At 37.2% G+C, this 25,633-nt stretch overlaps 1 protein-coding gene across 1 annotated transcript in view; it reads right to left on the bottom strand.

Moving 5' to 3' along the window:
• Window positions 1-25,633, bottom strand: part of MEGF10 (multiple EGF like domains 10) — an 87,896-nt gene that overhangs the window by 15,775 nt on the left and 46,488 nt on the right. Inside the window, exons 10-16 of the mRNA XM_027667604.1 lie at window positions 20,123-20,297; window positions 19,190-19,310; window positions 17,319-17,482; window positions 14,297-14,399; window positions 5,071-5,217; window positions 2,710-2,844; window positions 2,346-2,474 (exon numbers count right to left, since the gene is read on the bottom strand). Of these exons, the coding sequence (XP_027523405.1) occupies window positions 2,346-2,474; window positions 2,710-2,844; window positions 5,071-5,217; window positions 14,297-14,399; window positions 17,319-17,482; window positions 19,190-19,310; window positions 20,123-20,297 (974 nt within the window). The remainder of the gene's footprint in view (window positions 1-2,345; window positions 2,475-2,709; window positions 2,845-5,070; window positions 5,218-14,296; window positions 14,400-17,318; window positions 17,483-19,189; window positions 19,311-20,122; window positions 20,298-25,633) is intronic.

Genomic DNA, 25,633 nt, shown 5'->3' with positions numbered 1-25,633 from the left:
TGGTTCCAAAATACTAATTACTTTTCAGAGATAGAGAAAGATAATTTTCCTCATGTTAGAATACCACAAAGTGAAGAGGGTACTCTAAGAATAGACCCTTTCTGTTGAGTAGGATTCACATCTTGAGGGGCTTTTTTTTCACTAAGAAAGTAGTTCTTTAAGTAGTACTTTAGTACTTTAAAAATAGTTTTAAGGAGTACAATGTATTTCATAGGAGAGAAGAAACAGGTCAGACATGGAAGCTGTAGTTTTATTCCTGTGTAAATTTAAAGAGGCTGATAACTCCTTATTGTTGTGTACTGAACTGATTGTCCAGAGACCTGTCTGGGAGCAATAAAAATCCCTGAATCCTTTAAATATTTGCATAATGATTCATGTATGTGTGGGCTGTATTTTTGCAAAGTGTCATCTTTGCCCAAAGTTCACTTCGTTAAGTAACATATTACATTGTATTGAAAAAAAGGATTACATTTGGTTTTTGCTGTTTTCACTTCAGTTGTGCCTCATAATTATTATAATTATAGTTTTGCATTTGAAATTAGTGGTCAACTAAGAAGGAATGTAAATCACATACAGGCAGAAGGTTAAAAGTTTGAAAAAGGTCTCTAGTTCTGAATGAAATTAATGGAATCATTATTTTCCATGTTAACTAAAGGCCTTTACACAAAGCAAATAAACTTCCTCTGTCATGGTCCATGAGCACAGCCTCAATAAGCACTTCCATTCATATTGCTGGCACCATTTTTTTGTTATTGATTCAGTGAATAAGTCCCTCCTCCTCCTAAATACTCCTATTCTGCTACTCTCCCAACTACCTACTTATTTTACCATACAAACAGGGCCCTTTGTACCAACTGGCTTCCACAGGAATAGGCCCAAGATTTAGTTTGGTATCATATTGAGTTGTGCATGCTAACCAGTTCACAGAACTTAGCCAGGGAAGTGTTTGGTTTGTTTTTTTTTTCCAAACTGACCAGATGTTACATTGCACCAGTACAGAGACAGTTAACCTGGGCTGGTCAAACCTTAAATGATATAAACCAATGAGGCCTATTATTAGGAAATGCACCTCCCTGGGAACCCCACCACAATGTCTTTTGAACTTTAACATATCAGAGTATGGTGCAGCTACTTTTACTCACAAAAATGGGTTGACTGAAATTTTGGCATGCATATGTTTCAGACTGCATGGATTTTAGTACCTTATGGGATTGGATATACTTCTTGTGAGAATTTTGCTTAAAACAATTCTTTCCTGTAATTAGTAATTTGCATAGACCCAGGAAGGCATATGGAGAATGACTAATTTAATAAAATAACTCTAAGAAGTAATAAAATTAGGGCTTTTGTCTCCTCCTTTTTAAAGTCAATAACAAAGTTTCTATTGAGTTTAGCATACTAAGACAATACTCATCCAGTGAGGCAGAATGACACTAAAAATGTCTATCTGTGAAACATTTAAAAAAGGAAGAAACAGAAAAATCCATCACAAAGTTATAAACATTTTAAAAAAAGTCTGAATGGTAAATTTCTTAACAAAATGTTCAGATGTTTAGTAAGAACAAGGATGGTAGTGCAGTCAGAGCACTAAATTGCATCTGAGAAAATCTCAGCTTAGTTTTCAGCATTGCCAGTAGCTCTGTTTGCAAAAGAGAGTAAGAAAAAACACCCTGTATTTCAGTGTTTCTTATTTATAAAATAATACCTCTTATTCATAAGACTGTCCTGAGGATACAAGCCCTGGGATGTTCACAACACTACTGTGAAAAGAGTAAATATTTACACATAAAGAAACAACAGGCCAAGAACTCTCTCTCTAATGCAAAGATTTATCAATCCACAGACATGTTTGAAGAGACCTGTATAATCTCCTAGTCCAACATCCTATTCAAAGGTTCTTCAATTATGATAATTTCACAGCCTCTTCCAGGCTGGAGACTTCAGAGCGTCTCTGGACAGTTGCTGTGTTTGACAACTCTCACAGTAAGGATTTTTATTCTTTTATTTGGTAAAAGTTAGCCTTCCTGCAACCTGTGAGTATTGCCTCTTGTCTCTTCACTGTGCACTTCTGAAATGAGCCTGATCCAGCTTCTCCACAACTCTCCTTTGGGCAGTGGAAGGCTGAAAATTGATCCCTCCTATCCTGCACTCCAGCCCACTAATTGAAAGGATTATAGTGCACCATGACAGTGTTGATAAAATGAAGAAAAGTTTAGCCATATATTCATTATTTACCGCAAAGTCCTAATTTCTGACTTAGACAGTGTTGTTTTACCAAAATGTTGATACTTTAGCCGGACCCTGGTTATTTGTTCTAAAATTAAAGGGAAAAAAACGATACTTACGCTGAGAGCAGTCACTACCAATCCAGCCAGGGTAACACTGACAGGATCTGTCAATAGGATTACAAGTTCCATTATTGGTGCAGGTGCATATTCCAATGCAGTTCTTGCCAAATCTGCCACTGGGACATACTGAGAAGACATTGTTGGAATTAGAACTCCTTAGCAATCAGAACAAGATTTTATTTTCTTTATTTCAAGAGAAAGCAACTAATATTCGGATCAAGAAATGTATTGCTTAGTATAACATTAAAGTGAGGCATTATAAATTCTGGTAAGCACAATATCCATACTTACTATACAAATAATACAATTAAGAATACAGTGGGTTTCACACTTTATGAAATGTCTCTATTACATGTTGTACCTTCATTACAGAGGGCTCCTGTAAATCCAGGCAGGCAGTCACACAAGCCAGTGATGTGGTGGCAGGGACCACTGCTATGCACACACTGGGGGCAAGTCTGGCTGCAGCGGTGTCCGTAAAACCCAGGGGAGCAAACTGGAACCAGAGAGAACAAATTGACATTGACTACCTTGCTTTCCATACCGTAGGGCACTTGTTCCTGACTTGGAATTAGCTCTGCTTTCTAAATACACAGGAGTTGCAATGGTGGTGGTTATTATTTGTACAGTTCAATAATTTACAATCACAAAAGGAGATTTGCTCATTTTCCTCAAGAGTTTACTATATTCTGGTTAATAATGACTTAGTCAACATTCCGTTACATGTCAGGCCACATTGTGATTGGATAATGTTTGAAATGTATATATACTTTATTATTATGCATATTTGGCCAATTGTGGATGTGTTTTAAAGCATATTTGAAGACAAGTAATTTAAAATAACAGAGAATAGTTTTTCTCTAGATGAGTAAGGTCATCTTAGATCTTGACTTTTTATGTGCTTCCTAACATGGAAACTAACTTACCCATTACTTCACTAGGTAAAAAATACAAATGTTTTCCAGTCAACCTTTCTTTCAGATATTCACTGTACTCATTACATGGTACAGAGTCACCTAACTTTTAGAGAACCTGAGACCAGAAATACAAAGTCTACCAGTCAATTCTGATACTAAAAGCACAAGTTTCTTAAAAAACAAAACAACAAAAAAATCAACCAACCAACCAATAAACCACCAAAAAAACCCCAAAACCAAAAAAACCCCACCCCAAACAAAAACAGGGGGGAAAAATGGGCTGTTACATAAAATCTCCTTCTTTGTAGCTCTAATCCCTTTTGGCATTCATTTCCTGATAAATGTAAAGTATTAGGTAATCAAGAGAAACATCAAGAGAAATACCTGCACAGCTGCAATTAGCACTGACAAAAGGAACTTGGAATCTTTTCAATATTTTAATTTCATCCAAGTTTCAGTGTTTTAATTATACACTTGATACAAATTATATGGCCAGATCTCTCTACAGAGGTTAACTTTTCCAAGTGAAACAATGCCAAAAGGTCTTCCTGTTTACTGAAAAGGCACTTTCTAACTTGGATCCAAATTATTCGTATGACCTTTATCTTCCCAGCCTCCAGACTGTGCATCAGAGAGGGTCTCTGAGAGGCACTAGACTGGAAGCTTCTCATCCAGACTATAAGCACAGTTCCAAAACACAAGGGAACATTTTTACATGTAGTGTTACACTGAGTCTGCTTTTGGATTAACTGATTAACTGCAGCGCCTTTAGAGATTAGACAGTGAGAATAACTACTGTGCATAGTTAGAAGTGCTCAAGGAATACTAATGCCACCCTAATGTGGGGTTTAGTAGTGCCATACGCAATCACATCCTTCAGCCTGAGATTTTGCCATTCCTGGACTGTTAGGACTTGACCCTCCTCCGATTCTCCTTCTAACATATCAGCGACCATTTCATGTTGTCTCCTGCCTTTTCAGCCTCTTTTGGAAGACCCAGGAGCATCTCTGCTTGGCCTCACTCCACCTACTTCTTGAGTCTGTTTCTGGGAGACCTACTCTGAAAATGAGGCTACCCCCAGTTCCAGGAGACACACATTTCTCTTCCCTGAACACCCTTCCCTTACAGCTTCGATGATTCAAACTAAAGGCAGCTGGACTGCTGGAAAACTGTGACAAATCTTGTTGGGAGGGTAGACTTATTATTTACCTCCTTGATTCTAGCACGATTTTCCTTAGTTTATCTGTATCTCTATTCTTGTAATTTGAATTTTAAATTTTTCAAAAGGAACTATGGGTACATTTGATATCCTGTTCTCACTCTGAGGCCTGATGCCACTCCTGATTCTTACAGAGTAAGTGTTTAAAAAAAAAAGCAATAACTAAGCCAATAATTCCTACCAAACTCAATGGGGAGGTTTTTAAGTTTCTGAAACCCATGTATGTTCTATTTACCTAACAAAATACACATTACAAACTTAACTATCATCAAGTACATTTGGGAAGGTTTACCCTTAGAATGGATTCCCCTACTAAATTTCTTAGAAAGTCATGTTCATAACAATGCCACAGCACAGATAGTGAATAAAAGTAAAGTTGTACCATAACAAGAAGAGCACTACTGCTTTGTTCATTTAAGATAACACTTTTTTTCTGCATATTCATATATTTTGAGAAAATGCCCCATCAGGGAGTATTTCATAGTACTTCATACTACAATTAACAAAGCATTGTTGTGTTATATGATATGTATTCCAAGTAAGAGAAGGAGAAACAGATATTTTAAAACAATAATTTTGTTCTTACTTCTCTGACAAGTGGTGCCTCTGTATCCTGGTGCACACTCACAGATTCCATCATCTGGAGAGCAAGATGCTCCATTTTTGCAGTAACAAGGCAGGGAGCAATTTGGACCCCACTGTCCCTCAGCACACACACTGTCACAGTGAATGCCTGAAAACATAAATAAAACATTTGTGAAGAACTCTCATGCATAGTAAGGTTAAACCTGTGCTCCTCAGTGGACTGATTTTCAAAACACAGCTCACATAACCTGTTTTTGAAAATACCACTAACATCAGGAAAATAGAACACAGTAAACATGCATCCCTGTTCCTGTCTTCCCCCAGAACAGTGAATTTCATATTCTAGTTTTGATGAGATATACATAATGGCTTTTGCTTCCTCCATAATGGCCATTTCAAAACACCAAACCCTTATTTTCAAATTTTATGTTTGGGAAACATATGACAAAAGGTATATAGAAACTCTTCCTTCTGAGCATAAGAATTCTTTGGATCTGATGTAATTTTGTATAATAATGGTGTACAGGACACTGAATAATTTCTAATTAGGGGTGAGCTGATTACTGCTCAGCTTCATACCGCATGGAAAAATGTAGCACGCACAAAGGGTTTCCAAACACACCACATGAGCATTCCAAAATGCTTAGTTGCAACAGTGTTATAGATGCTAGTCAGTCAGTGCTTTGTTTAGCTGCTTTTGATATAAAATTGATTGTAAAATGGCTACAACCTGAATCCCTACATTTAAATCATAATACAAGCCACTCGTTATAATCACCCAATTACGGTCTCTTTAATGTTAGATTTTTTTTTTATTGTTTGGTTTTTCGTTTGTGGCTTTTTTTGCAATGCAGAAACATTAAATATAATTTTCTGGCTTTTTAAAAAGCACTCTGCATGTTAAATGCCAGCAGGCACCACTGTGGAACTCAGACTGTATTGTGTCTACAGCACTTTTCATTAACAATTAAGTATTACTGTAATGCCTCTACTGAATGAACCCTCAGCTAAAGGAAAAGTGGACTGAATCCAACCACAACGATGTCTTGCTTTGTAAGTATTTCCAACAAAATATGCCACAGGTTCAATGCCTTCCCAAGTCCTAAAAAAAACCCAAACCAGTTTTACATGTGACAAGAAAAAAAATCTTTGAACAGCAAAACCTACAAAATCTCATTTGTAACGATCCTGAAAAATAATTACATGGTTTACTGATAGATCAGACTCAGAGGTGATTCCTTAACACCCCCAGTATCTGCCTTGCAAAGCTGTATCTAACCTCTAATTAGAGGAAGGTTGGAACTCCAGATTCTGGAACTGTTTCTCTGCAAGACAATGGACAGACTGAAGAATCAAATATGTGGCTCACTAATGCCAGCAAGAGAGAAAACACCTGACTTTTAAAATCCAGATATTGACCAGCAGCAGTTAGTACACAGGCCACCTAAAAGCCCTGACTGTGCAATGATCATTAATTACTACTGACCTAAAACAAATCTATTGTCAAAAAATAAAAGACTGCTTATATCACTCCTCTTTCATTTTTCCATGCACAGGCATTCTCCTGTGTCCATCTACATTTGAGAGGCAGTGTGGACTTGCTTCTCAGTAGTGTGGGTCAACTTTTTCATTAATTCCCCATTTGTGGATAAATGGACATAAGAGAGTGGCTTGATTTTGGATTTTGAGAGATGCTGGTGCACATGAGCAGAATGAGATCACAGCTGTTTGTTTTTTTTTGAAACAAGACCACTTCTTTCAGCTGCATAAAATTGCTTTGCTTGGGGTTCCCAAATTTGAGAATTTGGGTCTCCAAGTCTGTGAAGCATAAGCAGACACATGCAGAGCATTTCACAACCGAGCCTGGCACTCTGTCCACATGAGTGTTATGTGTCATATCATACACAGCTTCACTCAGTGAACCCTGCTAAAGAAAAGACATTTTTCACAGCCTTAAGGGGTTTCACTGCTGTTCAGTATATAATGGTCACTATTAACAAGCCAGCGGTTGCCAAGAGTTACCACACTGCATTATCTGAGATTATGTAGACCAGTGACATACAATAATACCAGGCTCAATTAGGCTGCCTTGATCTGTGCACAGAGGATGCTTTATGACAGTGTGGTGTCAAAGGGTGATACTGGGCACACTGGAACAGAAAAGACAATGGGTCTCATGCTGCAGAGAGCCACGATACTTGAAAGAGCCAGCAACTACTACTAAAAATGAAAAAAGGAAAAAGCTCCTTCAGTACACACTGGGGAAAATTATCCATTAGGGAAACTGAAAAAAAGACTACATTTTCTTTCCCATTTCCACTTCTTATGAGGTGAAGAATGATATCCTTCTACTTAGCTAATAAAAAGCGTATATTAAATATCACAGAATAATAATTATGACAATATAAGATACTGAAAGCGTGCTGATTACTGCTGTTTCACTGTAAGAATTTTATTATATTCATTATTGATCAGAAGCAAAATCACTTGCACTCCTGTGAGTGTCAAGAATGAATGCAGCAGAGATCATTCAGTGATTTACTGCATATCTACTTGTAAAAATAGTTTTAAATCTCACTGTTATTAAGTTCACAAGGCACTTAAAAATAGGAAATTGAGTTTCACATCTTAATAGCTGTAAAAATGAAGTATGTCCATTTTTGAGAAAGAACAGGTTAGAAATATTAAAAGGATGAAAAAAACTTTAAAAAAATTAATTTCCAGAGTGATGCTTTATATGAAATTTCAGCAAAGAAATCTGTGCTTTTATTGAAAAGCTAGAAATTATTGAGGAAAAAGAAGCATTTTTACTGGAACTTACAAAGCAACAGTAAATGCATCTTTTACAACATGGTATCAACTGGCTTATGATTGCCACAATTTCAAGCAAGTATTAATCTTTTATGTGATAAAATTGGGTTTTATTAAGTTTTCATGTTGGTTTTGATACTGATAAGGATAACTGCGAGAAAATGTTTTTGCCAGAGCTATGGACAAAGAGCTCTTTGATGGCCTTCACAAGTTGCTAGGCAATGGCTGAATGGTCATGATAAACTTCAGCTAAGCTGCTCTAAAGAAATGCTCGTGCATTTAATGCCCAGTGCTTTATGCTGGGGGCCTCACATCTAAATCAGCATTCTCCCAACATTCGTAATTGCATGAATGAAGTAAAGAATTCTTTAGGGATACAAGTGTTTCTGCCCATGCTACCAGAGTATTTCCATACTCCCTATGCTGTGTTTTGAAGTTGAGACTCAATGATTCTTGCAAGTCAGATCAACAGAGAGCTAATTTGTTTTAGCACCTGAAGGGGGGAAAAAAAATCTACCAATTATTTCTTACTATCTTCCCAGGCAAATTTATTATTGGACTAAATGCTGTTTTCCAGCTTATTATGTTTCTGTTAGTCTGATAAAAGCTTTAAAAAGAATTTTTTTCATAAAGAAAATGTATTTGCTATACAATTTATCTTCACAACACATGGAACTTTCCAGTATAGCTCCGAAGAATTAAAGCCTGTTTGTATATTGGTGTATTTCCCATATGTCAGGGTGAAATTAGATATATAATAGCCTAAGCAAGAAAAGGAACAGGCCTTCAAAGGCTGGGGAACTCTTGGTGTCATTAAAGCTAATGACACTTTTCAATTATGGCCCAAGAGCTCATATTTGAGAGAAATGAACACTTAGATCACTTCTGTTCAAGGACTTCCCTACTTCTCTGTCAAATGATGGATGAGTAACCCAAGGAAAGGGAACTGGTGAAAAACGTCACAAGCACTATTTAGAAGTAACCTAATTGTCTTTGAAGGAGAGAGGTACCTCGCTCCCTAGCTGAGAATAGCGAGAGGAATAAATAAAGTGTCTCAAATTAAGGAGTGAATGAAAGGATTTTTTCTAGAAGTTTGGTCATCAGTTGCTGCTTCACTGTGACAGCCGGAGAGATTCTGCCTGTGAGTTTTGGTAGGAAGCCAGCTACAAAAGATTTTCAACAAAAACATCTGAGTTTGAAGGCAAACATCAGTATCTGCAAATTTTAGTGGTTGAATAACTTTTGAGGTATCCCTAGTATCTTTCTGAAGGGCATACTTTTGCTGTTATCCACTCCAGAGGTGCTCTTCTTTTCAACTACAAATCTTTAGGTAGATACAAGGAAATAATACTTGCCCTTTTTTTAACTACCTGATAGTTAGAAAACAAACATACTTAATCACCAATTTAAAGCTCTTTTTTCTGAAAGAGTATTTCTTCCACATAAAGATCCACCACAACACACAGACAACAGAGGTGCAGACACTGTGAAGTCCAGATGTAGGGTGGGCCAAACTTCTTATTGGAGAAGTCCTCTCCTGAAGTTTGGAAAGTAAATATGCCATTTATCATGACACAGTGCCCACGTATGATTTCACTTTGTGGCACACTGAGCATCCATCCCAATGGGACCTTGTGCTTCTGGAGGCCAGGGGCAGGTGGTCAAAGTGGTGGAAAAACCACATTCTTGCAAGAGGGCCTCAGCGCTGGGGTACCAGCGCTATGGATGTCGTTCCAGCAGCACCGTGGTTTTTGGCCTAAAGGTGAGGAAGACCCATGATAGAACTCTTTTATGTCTTTTTTCTTCTTTTTAGGAGAGGAAAAAGTGCAAATACTTTGAAAGCTGAGGGGCAAGGGAGAGCTGTAGCTTGCACTTCTCAGCAGACCTGGTGATTTGCATCAGTGTCAGATGACAGAGACCTCCCTGTTATAATCCCACAACAAATGTGCCTCTTAGAAATAATGTCAGAAGCACATGGAAGGACACAGAAACAGCACATCTGGTGACAGGCGGTCTGACTAACGTCAGCAGGTGTCCAGCACAGAAAAAGTCACCAACACCCCATCTGCATGTGGATGAATGGTAAAATGTAGGCTGGTATTACTGCATCTGTCTTTTCCATAAACCAATGCTACTGTTTTGGTACAGATAATAGACTAGTGGTATTTCATAATCCCTGGCATCAGATAACCTTTAAATCGATTTTAAAAATAACAAATGTACCACTATGACATGACATTTCTTCTCAAGTGGGAAGGTGTGGCAGAACTGCACCCAAGAAAGCACAACAGTGATGTGTCATCAGTAACACCCACATTATTGTAATTGTAATTGCAGTAGTAAACAGTCTGGAGAAAAAAAGCCCTTTTGCCATTTTAATTAATTTCATTATCTTTAATTGATTTTAATTAACTAATGCTTTAATGTGAACTGTCAGTTTGCAAGAATACAAATTCTTAAATCTTTCAGGCAATTTGGGAAAAATGTGTTTTGAAAGCTGCTTGCAGAACAGGTAAGATTAAGAGATGAAACTTAAGTTACCATGGTGGCTGTTGGTTTGCTTTCTCCTTGAGAGAAGTGGTAGATATAGCTTTTTAATGGACTTTAACTTCAAATTTTGGTATAAATTATTAGGAAAATTATCATTATATATTGAGGGATTATATTTTCTATCTGTTTCTTCTGCTTTCTGTTTTAATGGTTCTTACTCCTTTCCACTGTCTCACTATTGCACTCCCTCCAAATGAAAAAAAAGTTATTTATAAGATACAGTGAAAATGTCAAGGGATGAGAGCGTTTGGGTCGGACATCCTTCTCTGTGTGGGTGGATGTTTCTCATTTGTGCCATCCTGTCATGTGGCTCCTGGAACGTGATGGAATGGTCAGACTGCCAGGAAAAAGAAATCACCCTTAACTCTTGCTTTTCTAAGCATAATTAAAGCTGCTGTGCAGGGAAAACTTAATGTAAACTACAGAGAGAATAATATTTATTACAGTAGCCCTAGAAAATAAGTCATTTTTGTTTAGGATGAAAAACCTAAGTATCCTCCTAGGCAACAGAAGCTGCATTAAAACTATAAACGCTAAATAAAAACAAAGACCTAATTAAAGCCAGATTTAATTATTTACTGAGTTTTTTAACAGCTGATATCAATGCTATAGTCAAAACCTTTTGTTCCTCAGTAGAACCTAAGTAGCAAAAGAAAATCAATGGGCATGTTCAAAATAAATTTAAAAAAAAAAAAAACTACTTAAAAAGACTAAACCATGTAATATCTTTTTATTGTACCAGTGGTGAGCTGCAGCTGTATCTGGAGCCTGAAGTAAAGCCCCTGTGCCCACATCAGCAGCTCAGAGGTCCCTTACAGCCCAAGGGAGGCCCTCACAACACCAGGCCAGTGATCCACCCTCCTCATGCAGCACAATTCCTGTTCCCCAGTGTTATGGGACAACTGTGTCATCCAGCAAGGGAAAAACCTCCCTTCATTTAGTTCTACAAAGTTATATAAACTATTCCCTCTGACGAAATTCCCTGGGGAAAGTGTAGACAACTGTTCCATTCACAGGGCTGAGAAAAATACTGTATTTAAAACGTCTTTTTGGAAAGTTTTATTATTTTGATGGCATCAAAACATCTGGGAAAGTTCACCTTGGATTCACCGACTTATTCATGCTTAAAAAGAAAAAAATACAAGTTCACATTTTTAAGCTTCTTCAAATGTATTCATTTTTTAAATACTACCTTCCCAATGGTTTTTAAAAGACTAAATCCTTCATTTGGGTTAGATAAGCATTACACCTATCCAAAATCTGGTTCTCCCTCTCTTTTGTTTGCTTGGTTTGGTTTACTTTTTTTTGTAGGAAATACTACCCATCCAAAATTAGTATATCTGACGCTTAGGAAAAAAATCTAAGCTACTCTAACATAATTTTTGCATTTTAGAAACTTCCTGTATTTTCCACACATCTTCCATCTGCTTCTCCACCTATTATGCATAGAAATATATGTACAACCTCCCTTATTAATCCTACAATCTACTGCTATTTCTGCAATGCAACATTACAGTACAGCTATTTGAGAACCCCTTCCTAAAACATTCTCTCCTTTTCTTTATTCATTCTAAGTATCTACACAAAGACCAGACTCCTTGTGTGTATTGCTCTGACACGTGAAGTGTGGAAGGAGGATTTTTCCAGACACTGAGTATAAAACGAAATATGTCATTTATGTTATAAAGTATGTCTAGACATCATCAACATGTCAAAACTAGTCTGTCACACATGGTGTTCTGATGACATCATCCAGGGATGGAGACTCAATTTTTATCAATAATTACACTTGAAGTCTCTTTCTAGTGAAGTCTTTTTCCTTTGTAAACATGAAGATGAAATAAGATTTCACTAAAGGTAAAAATATTCCTGGGTTAGTTAAATCACGCTGGCTAAGTAATTTTTATAACCTGTTGTAAAACATGGCTACTTTTTTGGCATGGCATTTTAAAACAACCTGGATCCTTTCATTACATACCTATCGTCTCTGATGATTTGTCTCCATTTTAAAACCTCACAGGATTTAATTTAAACTGCACATCTGGAACTCGTGAACAGCTTTAACAGCCTAAACCATGATCAAGATCATCAACATGCTTTTACTGTGGGTATTCTTTGTTTAATACCTTTACTAATTTATGAAATCATATTTTAAGCATTTGAGATTCAAATGTAAGTTTGCAGAAATGTGTCCAAACGCACACGCAATTACCTGAAACTACATGAAAGTAAGGACATTAACATCACAACAAAATAAACACAATGTAGTGTCACACAAAATAGCAACAGATGGCATAAGGCTAATAGTATTTTTTCATAATTCACTCAGTTAACTTCTACTATTTTTTGCACTCCTGTGGTAGTTATTTCCCTGAGATGCCTGAGTAGCTGATGTTAAGTCACACTGGAGCTTGTGGGAAGAAAATAAAACCAACAAAGCCCTGTCTCAGTGAGGTGAGTGCTGGTTCTGAAAGTCTCTCACGTTGAAAAGGGTGAGACACAATGGTGAGAGAGACTTTCTCAAAGAAACAATATACAGAAAAAATGCACAAATGATAGATGGGTTTGGTCTTCCAAAGCAGAGCAGGAGCCCTTCCTGCCCATGCCTATATCCCCTACTGATTTCCATTTCCCACCCCCAGTAATCACAAAAGTCACGTTCATCTGAACAGAAAGTAGAAAAAACGGAAGGTAAGCTGTAATCAAGTACAACTAATCAACCTGAACTATAGACATGTGCTTCAAACAAGATGCTTGTGATCCATCTACAGAGCTAGGAAAGAAGAATATAAAAATCAAGGTTTGGAAAAAAACCCAGCAACTAAGACTGTATCTATCTGAGGAAGTCATAAGCTCACCTCCACCTACTTTGTCTGAAAGCACCAGAGAAAAAAGAAAACAATTATATGATGAACCTGCAAGTCAATTAGGAAAAATATTAAAAGAGTGGACACTAAATAATATTAGTATATATCTGAAAACACAAATAAATAAATAAAAATCCTCTCTTTTCACAGCACTCACGTACTTTGTTCATTTAAGGTGTGTTTTTCATGCTGACTCCTCATTATAAAATGGAAAGAGGACATACAAACAGGGGACATGAAACCCAACCCCTGCAACACCACAGCATCACAGTGAGACACCAAGTCTAGAACATTTCAACAGGGGCAAGCTTATAGTGTCAATTAAGCCCTATTGAAGATCACAGAGTTTTCCCAACCTTAGAGCTTAGAAATCCATTTAAGAACTAAAACTACCTCCTAGGGATAAAGGAAACATTTCATGACACATGCCCTCCTGCACAGTTTCATCATGTTTTCAAAAAATCTTGCTTTCCACAAAAAAGAGAGTGCAACAACCGTGTCAAATATAAATTACAGTGAATAACTAGATATAGATGGTTCTTAAAACCACAATATAAAAAATTTAATGGGAAAATATTCATACAGAACAAAATATGTGCGGAGAAAACTTCATGTTTTCAAAAGTTTGAGGAACTGAAATGGCAACATGGTTTCTGCAGTATTTATCCTCTTTTTGGCTGACTGAAAGCTGGATATGATGCTTTACCCCAGAACTCAAAGCATAACCTGGAATATTTACAGTTATTTGCCACTTTCATAAGGAATCACACTGTAGAGGCGCCAAGTTTTAAGATTTCCCTTTCTATTCTCAGTTTTCTGTGGATCCCACACCCAATAAAATTTCCACGTGTGTGAATCACAGGAGGGACACAGCAGCCACAGAACTGTCGCTTTTCCCCTCCCAATCCCACATACTCCTCCTTTACCCCCAAACCCACAGAGAAGACCAAATTCCACCAGAGTGGAAACTCTCCTTGTCGTCAGGGGTGTGTTTTGTACCTGACCATCCCGGGAGGCAGCGACAGTACCCGGTGGTGGGGTGACACCCATCTGCGTGGCTGCAGTCGCAGCGCTCAGCACAATCTATGCCATATGTGCCGTCCTGTGACAACAGAAAAAGAACAAACCAGAAATTTCCAGTCAGTCCTGCCTCGAAAACCAACGACAGATCTCTCCTGAATCCATAATCTGTTCTTAATATAAAATGCTTCTGGCTTTTTGGAACATTTTAGCATCCTACATTTTTGTTCTTTCATTTAAGAGGGGAAGATAAAGAATGAATGATATTCTCTTCAAAAATCCCAGACTAAAGTAATTCAGTCTCCTTTCTGCCTCAGACCCTGAGCTCTCTACCTATTGGTCAAAAAGGATACCACATAAAGGCACAATTATTTTAAAAAAGAGTAGTAAAACCTTAGATTACAATATATATTTAGTGTAAGGTTCTTTGCATAAATAATGCAAACTGTATCACTTTCCGTTGATTAAAAATCTTTCTGCACTACAAGATATACTACACTAAAAAGAGATACTCTGGTTGTGGGGCATTTTTTGAACCAATAAGAGAAATTAAAGTTACAAGCTGAACACCCCTTTTGAATGCACCCTTTTGGTGCATTCTGCTGTGTCAAAAGCACAGCTGATTTTCAAGGGACTACATCTAAACATTTGAATTTGCCTTTTCTGCTTCTTCTGCAGAAGCTGGCACACCATTTGTGGGTAATTTAATACAAAATCAATCTGAGAAACTGAAAGGAGCAGAATCTTTAATACTGCATTCTCAAAACAAAATCAAAGTACAACAGGAAATTGATCTTGAAGAAAAAGTGTCAAAACCAAATTAAAAAAACATGGAAAAAAGCCAGTATAATTTATGGTGATGCTTCAGGTTTACCCACAGCAAAGGCAAAAAAGGAAAAGAAACATGTCAGGTTTAAAAATGAATCATTTAAATTTAAAGCTAAAAATTGGTCTCAGCCAATTGGTCTCAGAATAAAATCTATAACAAAATTCCTCTGCTGTTCTTTGATGTTCATGCATATGTTTCAACTAAGTGCCACAGGATTCAGCTATTCAATTCCTAGTCTTTCAAGTCTAAAGTTGAACAAAATCTTATGTTATTTCAGCGTAAGAAGCCTTTTGCTCATCTCAACAGTACATTTTTATATACAGAAAAAGAAAACATTACACATTTTCTTTGAATATAATCAGATTTGGAATGAAAGGAAATCCTCAAATATGTTGTTGAAAAGCAGTATATTTAGCCTGCTATGTACTTGGACTGAAGTCCAAACTTCAGTGATATCTTGAGTAACTATCTGGGGAGTAAAATTAATTTTCTGAAGTTATTTAAACAAATTTAAATTCATTGATTTAAATAATGTCTCTGCTCCGATAAGAAAAACATTTCAGACAACAGTGGATGTATTTGAATTAGTTTTCTCTTTATTCTCCTGCTCTGGAATTTTGAAGCAGAATATGCACTTGAAATGTGTAAATGCTTATGGACATTGTTTGACATAGATAGAGGGGCATGCTAAATTATCTGATATAGAAATGCTTTTAAGCATTATTTGACTCACTTTGGCATAGTAATACAACTGCTATGAAACAATATGTGTCTTTTTTAAATGTCAGTTTTAGAAGAGCTAATGGAGCTTGGGAGATATCATCATCCTTCAGAATCAGACACGAAGTGATAAACAAAGCTGTTTTAGAAAAGAGAAAAATTAAGTCTTTTGATGGAGATGCATTGTTGGAAACACTGTGTGAATGTGCACAGGTGGTACTCTAATCAGTTTTCCAGAATATATTCAATTTTGTTTTCCACTTTACTCACTACATCAGTGTGTGCTATGTTTCATCTTAAAACCAAAAGCAAAGCCCCAAAAATCACTTCTGAGGATTCTGAGGGCACAAATTTTCACTCAAGACAGAGGCGTGGTTTCCATCTTACACTCTATTTCAGCTATTCCCATCATGTTATTGCTCAGCAGAGCTCGTCCAAACTGAAAGAAGCTTCAATGTGATATGGGAGGGAATTAAAAAGGTGTGTGTTCTGTTCATGTGGCTCCTTTACAATTGTACTAAACCAACAACCTGCTGTGCAGATAGTATTACAAAAGTGAGCAAATGACAAGGGAGGGGAAAAGGAGAGCAGAGAGAAGTTTATTTTAAAAACTAATTTTGTTAAAAATTTCCTGGAAAACTGAAGTCCATCATTAAAAACAACTGACTCAGGAAAACCCCCTTTTTCATAATTTTTTTTTTTTTGTGCATGAAATGTAATTGAAATCAAACAGTTATACAGTAAAACCAATGCATTTTGATTTTTACTATTTAAAATTTTTTGAAATTATACATTTTCATGGCTACCCCAAACTACAAAGTGGAACAGAAGTGATAAGGAGTTTGCCTTTGTCCTCACAATGATTTCTAATATTGCAGATATTTCTAATATCTCAGAGTCTGGGAGAGAGTAGAAATCAGAGCCCCAGTAGAAAGGCACCTGTCATGGAACTGGGTAGTAAAAGTAGATTCTCATGTCTGACAGAGAGGCAATCAAAGTTCTTTATTCATGCTGTAACATAGACATAAGAAAATGTAATTAGAAATATGTTATTTGACGTGGAATATGTTTTTTGTTCTTTTGTCTTGTAATTTTTACTTAAACTAGTTGAACACAAGCAATTTGATAGCATTTGATGCTGATAGAGGGAAAATTTGGTTCTGTGTTTTTCAACCAATTCCAAAGGAGCTAGTGAAAAGTTTGGGTTCCAATTTTAAAGTGTTGAAAGCACAAAAGGTGTACATCAATGCAACTTCATTTTGTGTGGCCATTTTTTTGTGTTCTTTGGTGTATTGTGCAGCATGGCTCTTCCAGAAGAATTGTTGGTGTATGTCCTTGATCCCGCACGCATTCATATGTGCTCCCTAGGGACATACCTCCAAAGAATGATAGAAGGCCTGCCCTACCCAAAGTTATCCTACAGGGCAAAATTCGGTGATATTATTTAACTACCTGGCAAGGGAGTTCACATTTTTCTCCTCTCCAGCCTGGGGCACAGGTACAAGTTCCATCCAGAGCATTGCAAGCCCCTCCATTAAGACACTGGCAGGTTAAGTTACAGCCAAGTCCCCATGTACCACTGGGACAGTTTACTGAGCAATCTACACCATGCCAACCTGCCAAAAAAAAGAATTATAGTCACAAATTATTCAGGTTTTCCCCCTTTCCTCTCAAAATGTTTCCCTCTGCCTGCCATGGGGCATCTCTCTGAGATGGGCAGTACTGTGATAACATTCACTACAAGGTGGTATCAGCAGTTTTGGCTCAGGACTTGTCCAGGTTTGGACAAAGGTGTTCAAGGGCACCTTGTAACATCTGTGCACAGCATATGTTTGCAGATGAGTGCCAACATACAAAAGCAATTGATGGAAGATCTGGAATAGAGATAAAGACACCTTGAAATTTCACTGAGAGACACTAAACTACACTGAGAATAGCCTGAACATAATTAGGAATATTTTCCCCAGACTTAAGTTGCCGCTTTCATAATTGTTCCACAAGCGTTCAATACAGAGAGTTCTGCGATATGGTTTTAACAGAAATCTTAAATAAAGACAAACCATAAAAGAACTGCATAAATTGGATTTCTCCAAGATACACAGAAGTCCTTTCAGATGATTTCTGTACTTCTCGCCAAATACAAAAAAAAAATGTGATGAAAAAAGAGTCTAAAATGTAGGAGTCACCACTGATTATGCCTTATAGCAACAATTCACACTAGATGAAATGTGAATAGATTTTTTAAAATGTGATCATCCATTGGATACAAGAGAAACAGTGTGAGGCAGTCATATGTTATGAGCTACAGTCACACAGGCCAAGTTTCTAGTTTTGTATTGTTTACAGTAAGTGAAGGGAAAAATTATTCTGCACTGAAACTAATCAATAGGCTATGCAAAACACATGCACTGAAAACAGGCTGCTTTGTGCTTCATTGATAACTTCAAATTTAGGGGTCACTTCAGGAAAAAATGTTACACTAAACCAGCTAGAAAACTGAGACACTTTCTCTCAAACTTCTTTCCAAGATTTATAAATTTCTTTTGTTTACATGACAAGTATCAAGGTTTAGTTTAATTTCACTTTTGCTGTCCTTTTTCACCATACTGTGACTAAAACTGCATCATGCACAAGAAGACAGGATTACATCTCTAAAGGAATGGTTTTTCTCCTCACGACCTGGCTGTTTTGCAGTAGCTGCTTTAAATTAAATTAGGGTTAAATTAGTTCCACTGTCTGTGGCAAGAGTAGATGCTCTACATTTGCTGTACGATAGATTTAATAGTGTTAGTCCCTGACAAATTTAGTGGCTATTTGTCTAGGTAACTCTCACACTTCTCCACTCTCAAACTTCATGTTTTCAGAAAAACATTTTTAGACAGGAGGGGTCTAAAACGTTTACTGGGCATGGGATTTGCTTTGGTGCATTCAAAAGCCTGCCCTCTCTTCTCAGCAATCCAATATCACAGCTGAGGGACACTGGACTTTAAATTCTTCCTCACAGCAGAAGTGAATGAGAGATGTACTCTTTCAGGTCCCTTCCAACCTAAGTCATTCTATGATTCTATGATTCCATATGACTTTGGTTAGGAAGGCTGACATCAGATAAATGGCCCACTCATAGTCCTTCTAGCAGACGACAGTGCTTCTCTCAAAAGATGTTTTCCTTGGTTTTCCCTCCCAGAGCAGCAGAAGCATAAAGTATCTAGTGCTTAGGCCTTCAGGGTGGTCTGCTTTTTATCAAGTTTCCTCTTCTCTACTTCAAAAATTCAATTTAATGTTATGATTATAGAAAAGGAAGATTAATCTGAGGAGACACTTACCTGCTTTGCAGGCACAAGAACCATCTACTGGTGAGCAGACGGCTTCATTTTTGCAGTTGCACATGGATGAACAGTTTACTCCATATGTTCCCGGAAGACAAGGACTACCACAAGAAGCGCCCTGAATTATAAAAAAATAACAGTCTAAAAACTATTTAAGGAGGCTCAGACTATACAACTAATAAAGGATCTAGACTGATAGAAGTGCTACAAAAGCCAGACAACATACAGCCCAAGCATGTCTGAGGCTGTCACCAAGTTATCCTGAATTTAAGGGGCAGGGAGCCCTTCATGCTTTTCAAGCCTTTTTAAGTAAGCATTATTTTTCTATGATTTGTTGTGAGAGCTCAGTCCTATAGGTAACATTACTTGGTTAGATCAATGGACAGTGACAAAGAAGCCCCTTATGAAACCAAAACACAGTAAGATAGCAGTTTAATGGAAAATAATTAGTTTTTCAGAACTAATTTGACTGAAGTTTTCAGTTATTACTGTAAAATGTTTTCTATGCTAGAATAGCATCCAAGGCACAGGTAACACCAAATGTGCATAAAAGCTGAAGAATAATCTGTGCTGAACTATAAAAAACAATGTTTTTGTCTGGAGTTTCTGTGGATGGAGCATGAGGAATTGGTGCTACAAGATAATGACTGAAACTATCATTCCTCTCCTTATTTACACCTCAACACCACACCCTCTTATCAACATCCTATAAAACAAATAACATCACTTTCTAGAAATGACTTTATTTCAGTACTCAAAATCAATCCGAAATTTTGCCTTTTCAGGGTCTTACAACACATACAGTAGTACCTAAATATCCTTACTTCTCTTTTACTGTGGTGGCGAAAGGACACACTGGCCTCTTGAAGAATTTGTCACTTAACCAAAGGCAGTGGAGTTGAAAATGGGGAGTGAAAGTGAGACATTTACCTTAAATCCAGGGGCACAGGTGCATTTCCCAGTCACACTGTCGCAGTCAGCACCATTTTGGCAGCTGCAGATCTGCTGACACGACTCGCCGTAGAATCCCGGGGAACATGTCTCATTGCAGTAGAGCCCAGACCAGCCAGGCTTGCAGGAGCATTCCCCAGACATGGGGTGACAGCTGCCAGGGCGAGATGAGAGGTTAAATAGTTTGGGACTAACCACGACATAAATATTGTTTTCTTTCCAGAGGACAAAACGCTGTTATAGGTAGGTTGCATAAAGGATCTTGCCATGCTCTGCACAGAGGTTTACCTCACAAATCACAAGGAAAGGTTCTGTGTATTTATATATAATGCATGACGATTAAGAAATATTATACAACATACAGACATGGGAAGGAACATACAGACATTGGGAGGACATGGGAAGAAAGTAAGACATATCTTTTTTTCTACATCTATTTGAAAAGAAACCTCTCCGAAACACAGTTTTTACCATAAAGCAGATATCCACAGTTATGAATATTAAGGTGATGAAACCATTAAATTCCAAGCAATTTATTAGGTTTCCACACTATCAAGATCATTTTCATAACACTGCACAAACTCAGCAGTGTATTGTCTGAGAAATATGACACTCGGAAAAACAGCACATCCAACACAAAATAGTAACTCAGCACCCCATGAGCAGCAAGAATGCTCTTTTCTTTAAACTGTAGGTTGGAAGAGGACAACTGGGCAGAAGTCAGCTATACTGTCAGAGCAATGACCTTTTGGAGAGTGTCTCCCCTCTCTTGGCCATACCTGGTGGTAGACCAGCTGTCTCTACCTGGAACAGCAGTTTCATTGAAGGGCCAGTCAGGCAGCTGTTGCCTCATAACAAATGGACATCATCAGCTGTGCAAAGATATATATGCTGGAAGAGTGGGCACAATAGGGTGCTCTGTAGCACTCTGGCAGAGAAAGCATTTGCTTAACTCTCACCAAAGGAAATGCCTTAACATTCAAATCCATTATATTTACAATGGGAAGATTGTTTAAAGATATTTGTCTGCTACTGATTGAAGTTTCTTTAAGTATGCTGGGGGAAAAAAAAAAAAAAGCAGTGCCTTCCTCCAGACAAATTAAATGATCCATGACAAGAGCCTGATTTTGCAAGGCTTGCTGACTCCTTGTGTGTGGAGGTGCATTTGAAACTGAGTATTTTTCTGACCATTTGCAAGTTTGAAGACGTACCTACCTTTTAAGTGCTACAACATAACAAGAACATTCTTTGAAAAAGTTGCAGAATAACAATATTAGCTGCAATTGCTCTTGGATTTGACGATTGCTCTTGTAAAAATAAGAGTTTAATATTGCTGAAAATAACCAGCTGACAACATTGCTAATCAAGGAAAGCAACGAATTATAAAGGTTGGAATGTTATCATGCATTCTGCTTTCTATATATTACTGCATACTCTATGACACCATAAAAACTTGGACGTCCTGGAGATATTAAAATACCTTTGACAGTATTAAGCTGCTTTACATTAAATTGAGAGGAAAGGTCCTTTCAGATAAATGACAAATGAAGAAATGGCTCAAAACTCATGCTGTTCATACTCAACAGTCCTGATTACTTGTTCAGTTATAAGCATACCTGCCATGAAATGAGTTGAAATGGAAGTATTCATATATAAAATACATGCTGAACTGTTGAAGACACAGAAGACGTAGCAAGATAATCTAACATCTCCTATTCCTAACTTTCTGTGGGCCCCCAATTTCCATGTTTCTTATCAGTGAAAGAATATAGAGCAGAGAAAATGAAAAAAATGTTCAATCCACAACTGAATAGTCACCAGGATATGAATTAGACCATATTTATAACATTAATTTAGCATTACTGTCATTTTAAGACATAAAGCCCAGTGTTCACAGAATCATATAATATTCTGAGATGGAAGTGGTGTTTGTTGTTGGGTTATTTTCCTCTCAGGGGATGGAGAGACCACACACATGTGGAAGCACTGAGTATGAAGCAGAGGCATTGATATTCTGAGCCCCCTAGTGAGTGTTACCAAGGTCTACTTGCACATGTATTGATTGACACCAAAATTAGTACTCCGTGATTTGTAATTAGATGTAGGAAACTGAACCACTTCTGAAGCTTTTTGATGGGTTCTTGTGCAGTTAGCTTAATTGGTAATAAGATTTAAATATTAAGATAGGGAAATAAAGAGATGTTGCCAGTATATCCACTTTTATTCCTGGTCTTTTGTTCACACCTTCTGGAAATGCAACCCTACTCTCTACAGAGACAAAAAAAATACTTGTGGGTAGTTGATATTATATATTTGAAGGACTCAAATGAACTTAGTGATTTTCATATAATTTATATAGGTGTTTCACTATTACAATATTCACCAAATTCTTCAGTACCTTATGCAATATAAAATTTCCAAAAGCTCTTGTACCTGTAAATACAAGTCCATTGGAAAAATGCAAAATTAAAATGCCCTTATCTTTACTTTAAGAACACAACCAAACTACATGAACTAAGCATGTATCACACTATAAAAATGCAATCAACTCTACATATGTATGTCAGAAAAGCATGAGACCAATAAACCCCATTAGTGCTCATGTCATGAATAAATCCTAATTATAGGCTAAACTGTGCCTGTTTAGCTGGTGATACAGAATGACCCCACTCTGCAGGTGTGAAGCAGTGGTGGGAGATTACCAGAAAGAGCTTACAAGAAAAAACACAAAACAAAAAAACCAGGGATATCTCAAATTTACTTGGAGATCAATCTAAAACCAGGGCAAATGCTGTATCACAGGTGTAACCAATATCCTCTGTAAACATTCTAGACAAATATGCTGCTACACTCTGCCTTTTTTACACTTCCTGAATGATCCTTAGATTTTGCTTGAGTGAAGGCATGACAAAACCCAGCCTAAAAGTGGTTTATGCTAGAAGAGCATTCCTGTACAAAACAAAGTGAAAATGTTGACATACAGACAGGCTCCAGTCCTTTCAAAACATGTAATAGTGAAGAGTATTTGTGAAAAAATCTCCTTGCACAAGAGGGTCATCTGTTTCTGTCCTCTGGGCCCCTCAAACAGATTAAAATCTCTCAAGTATAGCTACTTTTAATGCTTTACAAAGTGTTTAATGAAGACTGATGGGTTTAATGAAGGATGGGTTTGCCTTCCATACCCAGGAGCTGCCATCAACCAATTGCAGCAGCAAAATCCCTATAAGCCTAGGCAACCCAAAATGCAAATTATGAATTATTGGCAAAGCTGCTTTGATGCAATTTTTTTCAGTCATAAAACAGTAATAAAAAAATGTATACGTTTTTGAACTATGCTGTACTATAATCTTTTTGTATCTGTACATGAACAAGCATGTGAAGAAGATGGCTAGACACATACATGCTGGAACTTACAGCCACATATTTTATAGCAATATTTTTTAGAGCTAAGCATACTTTTTTAATTAATCCTTAATTCATTTCCATATCTGTGAATATTAATAACAGCTCTAAGACTTTAATAACAGCTCCTCTTTGAGGATATCTAAACTAGTGATCAGACCCAGATGAAAAATCCTTTATTCAAGGCCCTTAGAACAGAATCATAGACCTACAGACACACAAAGGGTATTTGCAGGAGGAATTCTATCCCCTTTTTGTGCCCTGGGATTACTGGTTACTACATTGCTGCTAAATGGATTAGTGCTATGAAGATCCTTTGGCTGCAGCCAGAGCAAGTAGCCCTTGTGGTAGGCAAGAAAGGGTTGAGAATATTCCCTGATGTTATTAAGGAGTTGTCTCCTCCCTGACTGAGAAATGAAGACAACCAGATACAACTGGCTTCTAAAAAGAATCTGAAAAGCCTCAAGTGTCCCCAGGGAGCTTTGGCTTCTACACCATTACCCAGATGCCCTTTTATTCCTATTATTTGATGGTTTTAGTCACTTCCTGACCCAGGGGAAGGAACTTACATATGCAAAATACACTTGTGAAGTAATGAAAATATTTTTTTTTCTCAGACATCATTATGCTCTTGTGCACCTTCAGGGCTGTTAAGTGTCCTTGGATTTGCCACACAGGGGGGAAAAATTTTCAAAAAAAGACCAGACATATGCTGCAGTTTACTTGTGAACATTTGTGATCTGATTCAACCACAAACTGCCTTCCAGTTGTATAAATGAACTAACAGCTGTGTTGAACATGAATCAGAAGTAATCCCTGTAATACTAGAAATGCTATAAAGTGCAATGCATTCCTGTCAAACAAGGCTGCCACAACAGTCTGCAGACAAATTTTCAGGAAAGCAGCTTAACCATAACTCATAATACAGTAGCGTTTGGTCTACTGGCATAATTTGAAAGCTCGATGGGTCAGCATTAGGGAGCCATTTATTCTTGAACATGTTGCCCAAATAATTATTGCTTGATTTTACATCAAAACAGCTCTGGGGTTTTTTTTTAGATATTTTAGCTAACTGGGAAAAACAGAGCACAAGTACAAAACTGTAAAAGCATATGAATGGAAAGGGAAAGGAATTCAGTTTGTTGACACATAGTTTGTCAACAAAAGGTGTGTTGATCAACTCTGACAACCCACAAAGTAATTTTTCACAGAGGCCTGAGTAGCTGTTTCCACGTATGTGCCTGAGTGATTTAACATCACTGCTAACTTCTGACTAAAGGTTTTTATTTTATCTGTGAGGAAAAGTGCATCTTATATCAATGTACAGCAACATTCTATGTGACACTCAATAGTTTATGTAAATTCCTTTCACAGCTACTTTCAACAGCAAAAATTTAGATTATGCTCACAAACCTTCTCTAAGGTACTGTTAATAGTAATGCAATGAAGTGTAAGCAAATGCACAATGACCATAGTATTTAACCAGAAGTACTGTTTTGTAACAAAAGAAAGCTGTCCAGAATTGTTCTATAAATATGTTGGGTCCCCTCAACTGACATTTGACATTCCTCCCTCACAGCTGAAACTTTGTCTCCAAATAATCACTTTTTGCATTTTCATAACACTATGCTCAAACACTACGAAATCCACAAAGACACAAGAAACACAAAAAAATAGGACTCATTACTGCCTGAATAAGGGGAAATAGCAAAAGGTAAGCTAATTGGGAAACTATTTTCATTCGATTCCCAAGGACAGATTTTATCTGCTTAGTAGAAAAGTCACTGAAATGACAATAAATGAATTTTTGAAATGCAGATTTACAATTGGTAAGTCTCTGAAACTTTGTATTAAAACAGTCACCTACAGCAATTCTTAAACAGAGAGAGAGAGAGGGAGAGAGAGAAATGCCCAGGCTTCTCAAGCTCAACTCAGAACAATATGGAGTGTCCATGGAGGTGATAAATATGGATAAAGGTCAGACTTTGTCTTAACGTTTATTTTATGGCTCAGAGACCAAATAATGCTGTGAATATTACGATCAAATATACATGCAAAGACTAAAATTCAGAAGCTCTTCTGGGTTGA

This window comes from Corapipo altera, unplaced genomic scaffold, assembly GCF_003945725.1.
Source record: "Corapipo altera isolate COAL_440 unplaced genomic scaffold, ASM394572v1 61003, whole genome shotgun sequence".
Taxonomy (NCBI): Eukaryota; Metazoa; Chordata; class Aves; order Passeriformes; family Pipridae; genus Corapipo; species Corapipo altera.
Note: the sequence above shows the minus strand (reverse complement) of the source record. Positions and strands in the feature narration are given on the sequence as shown.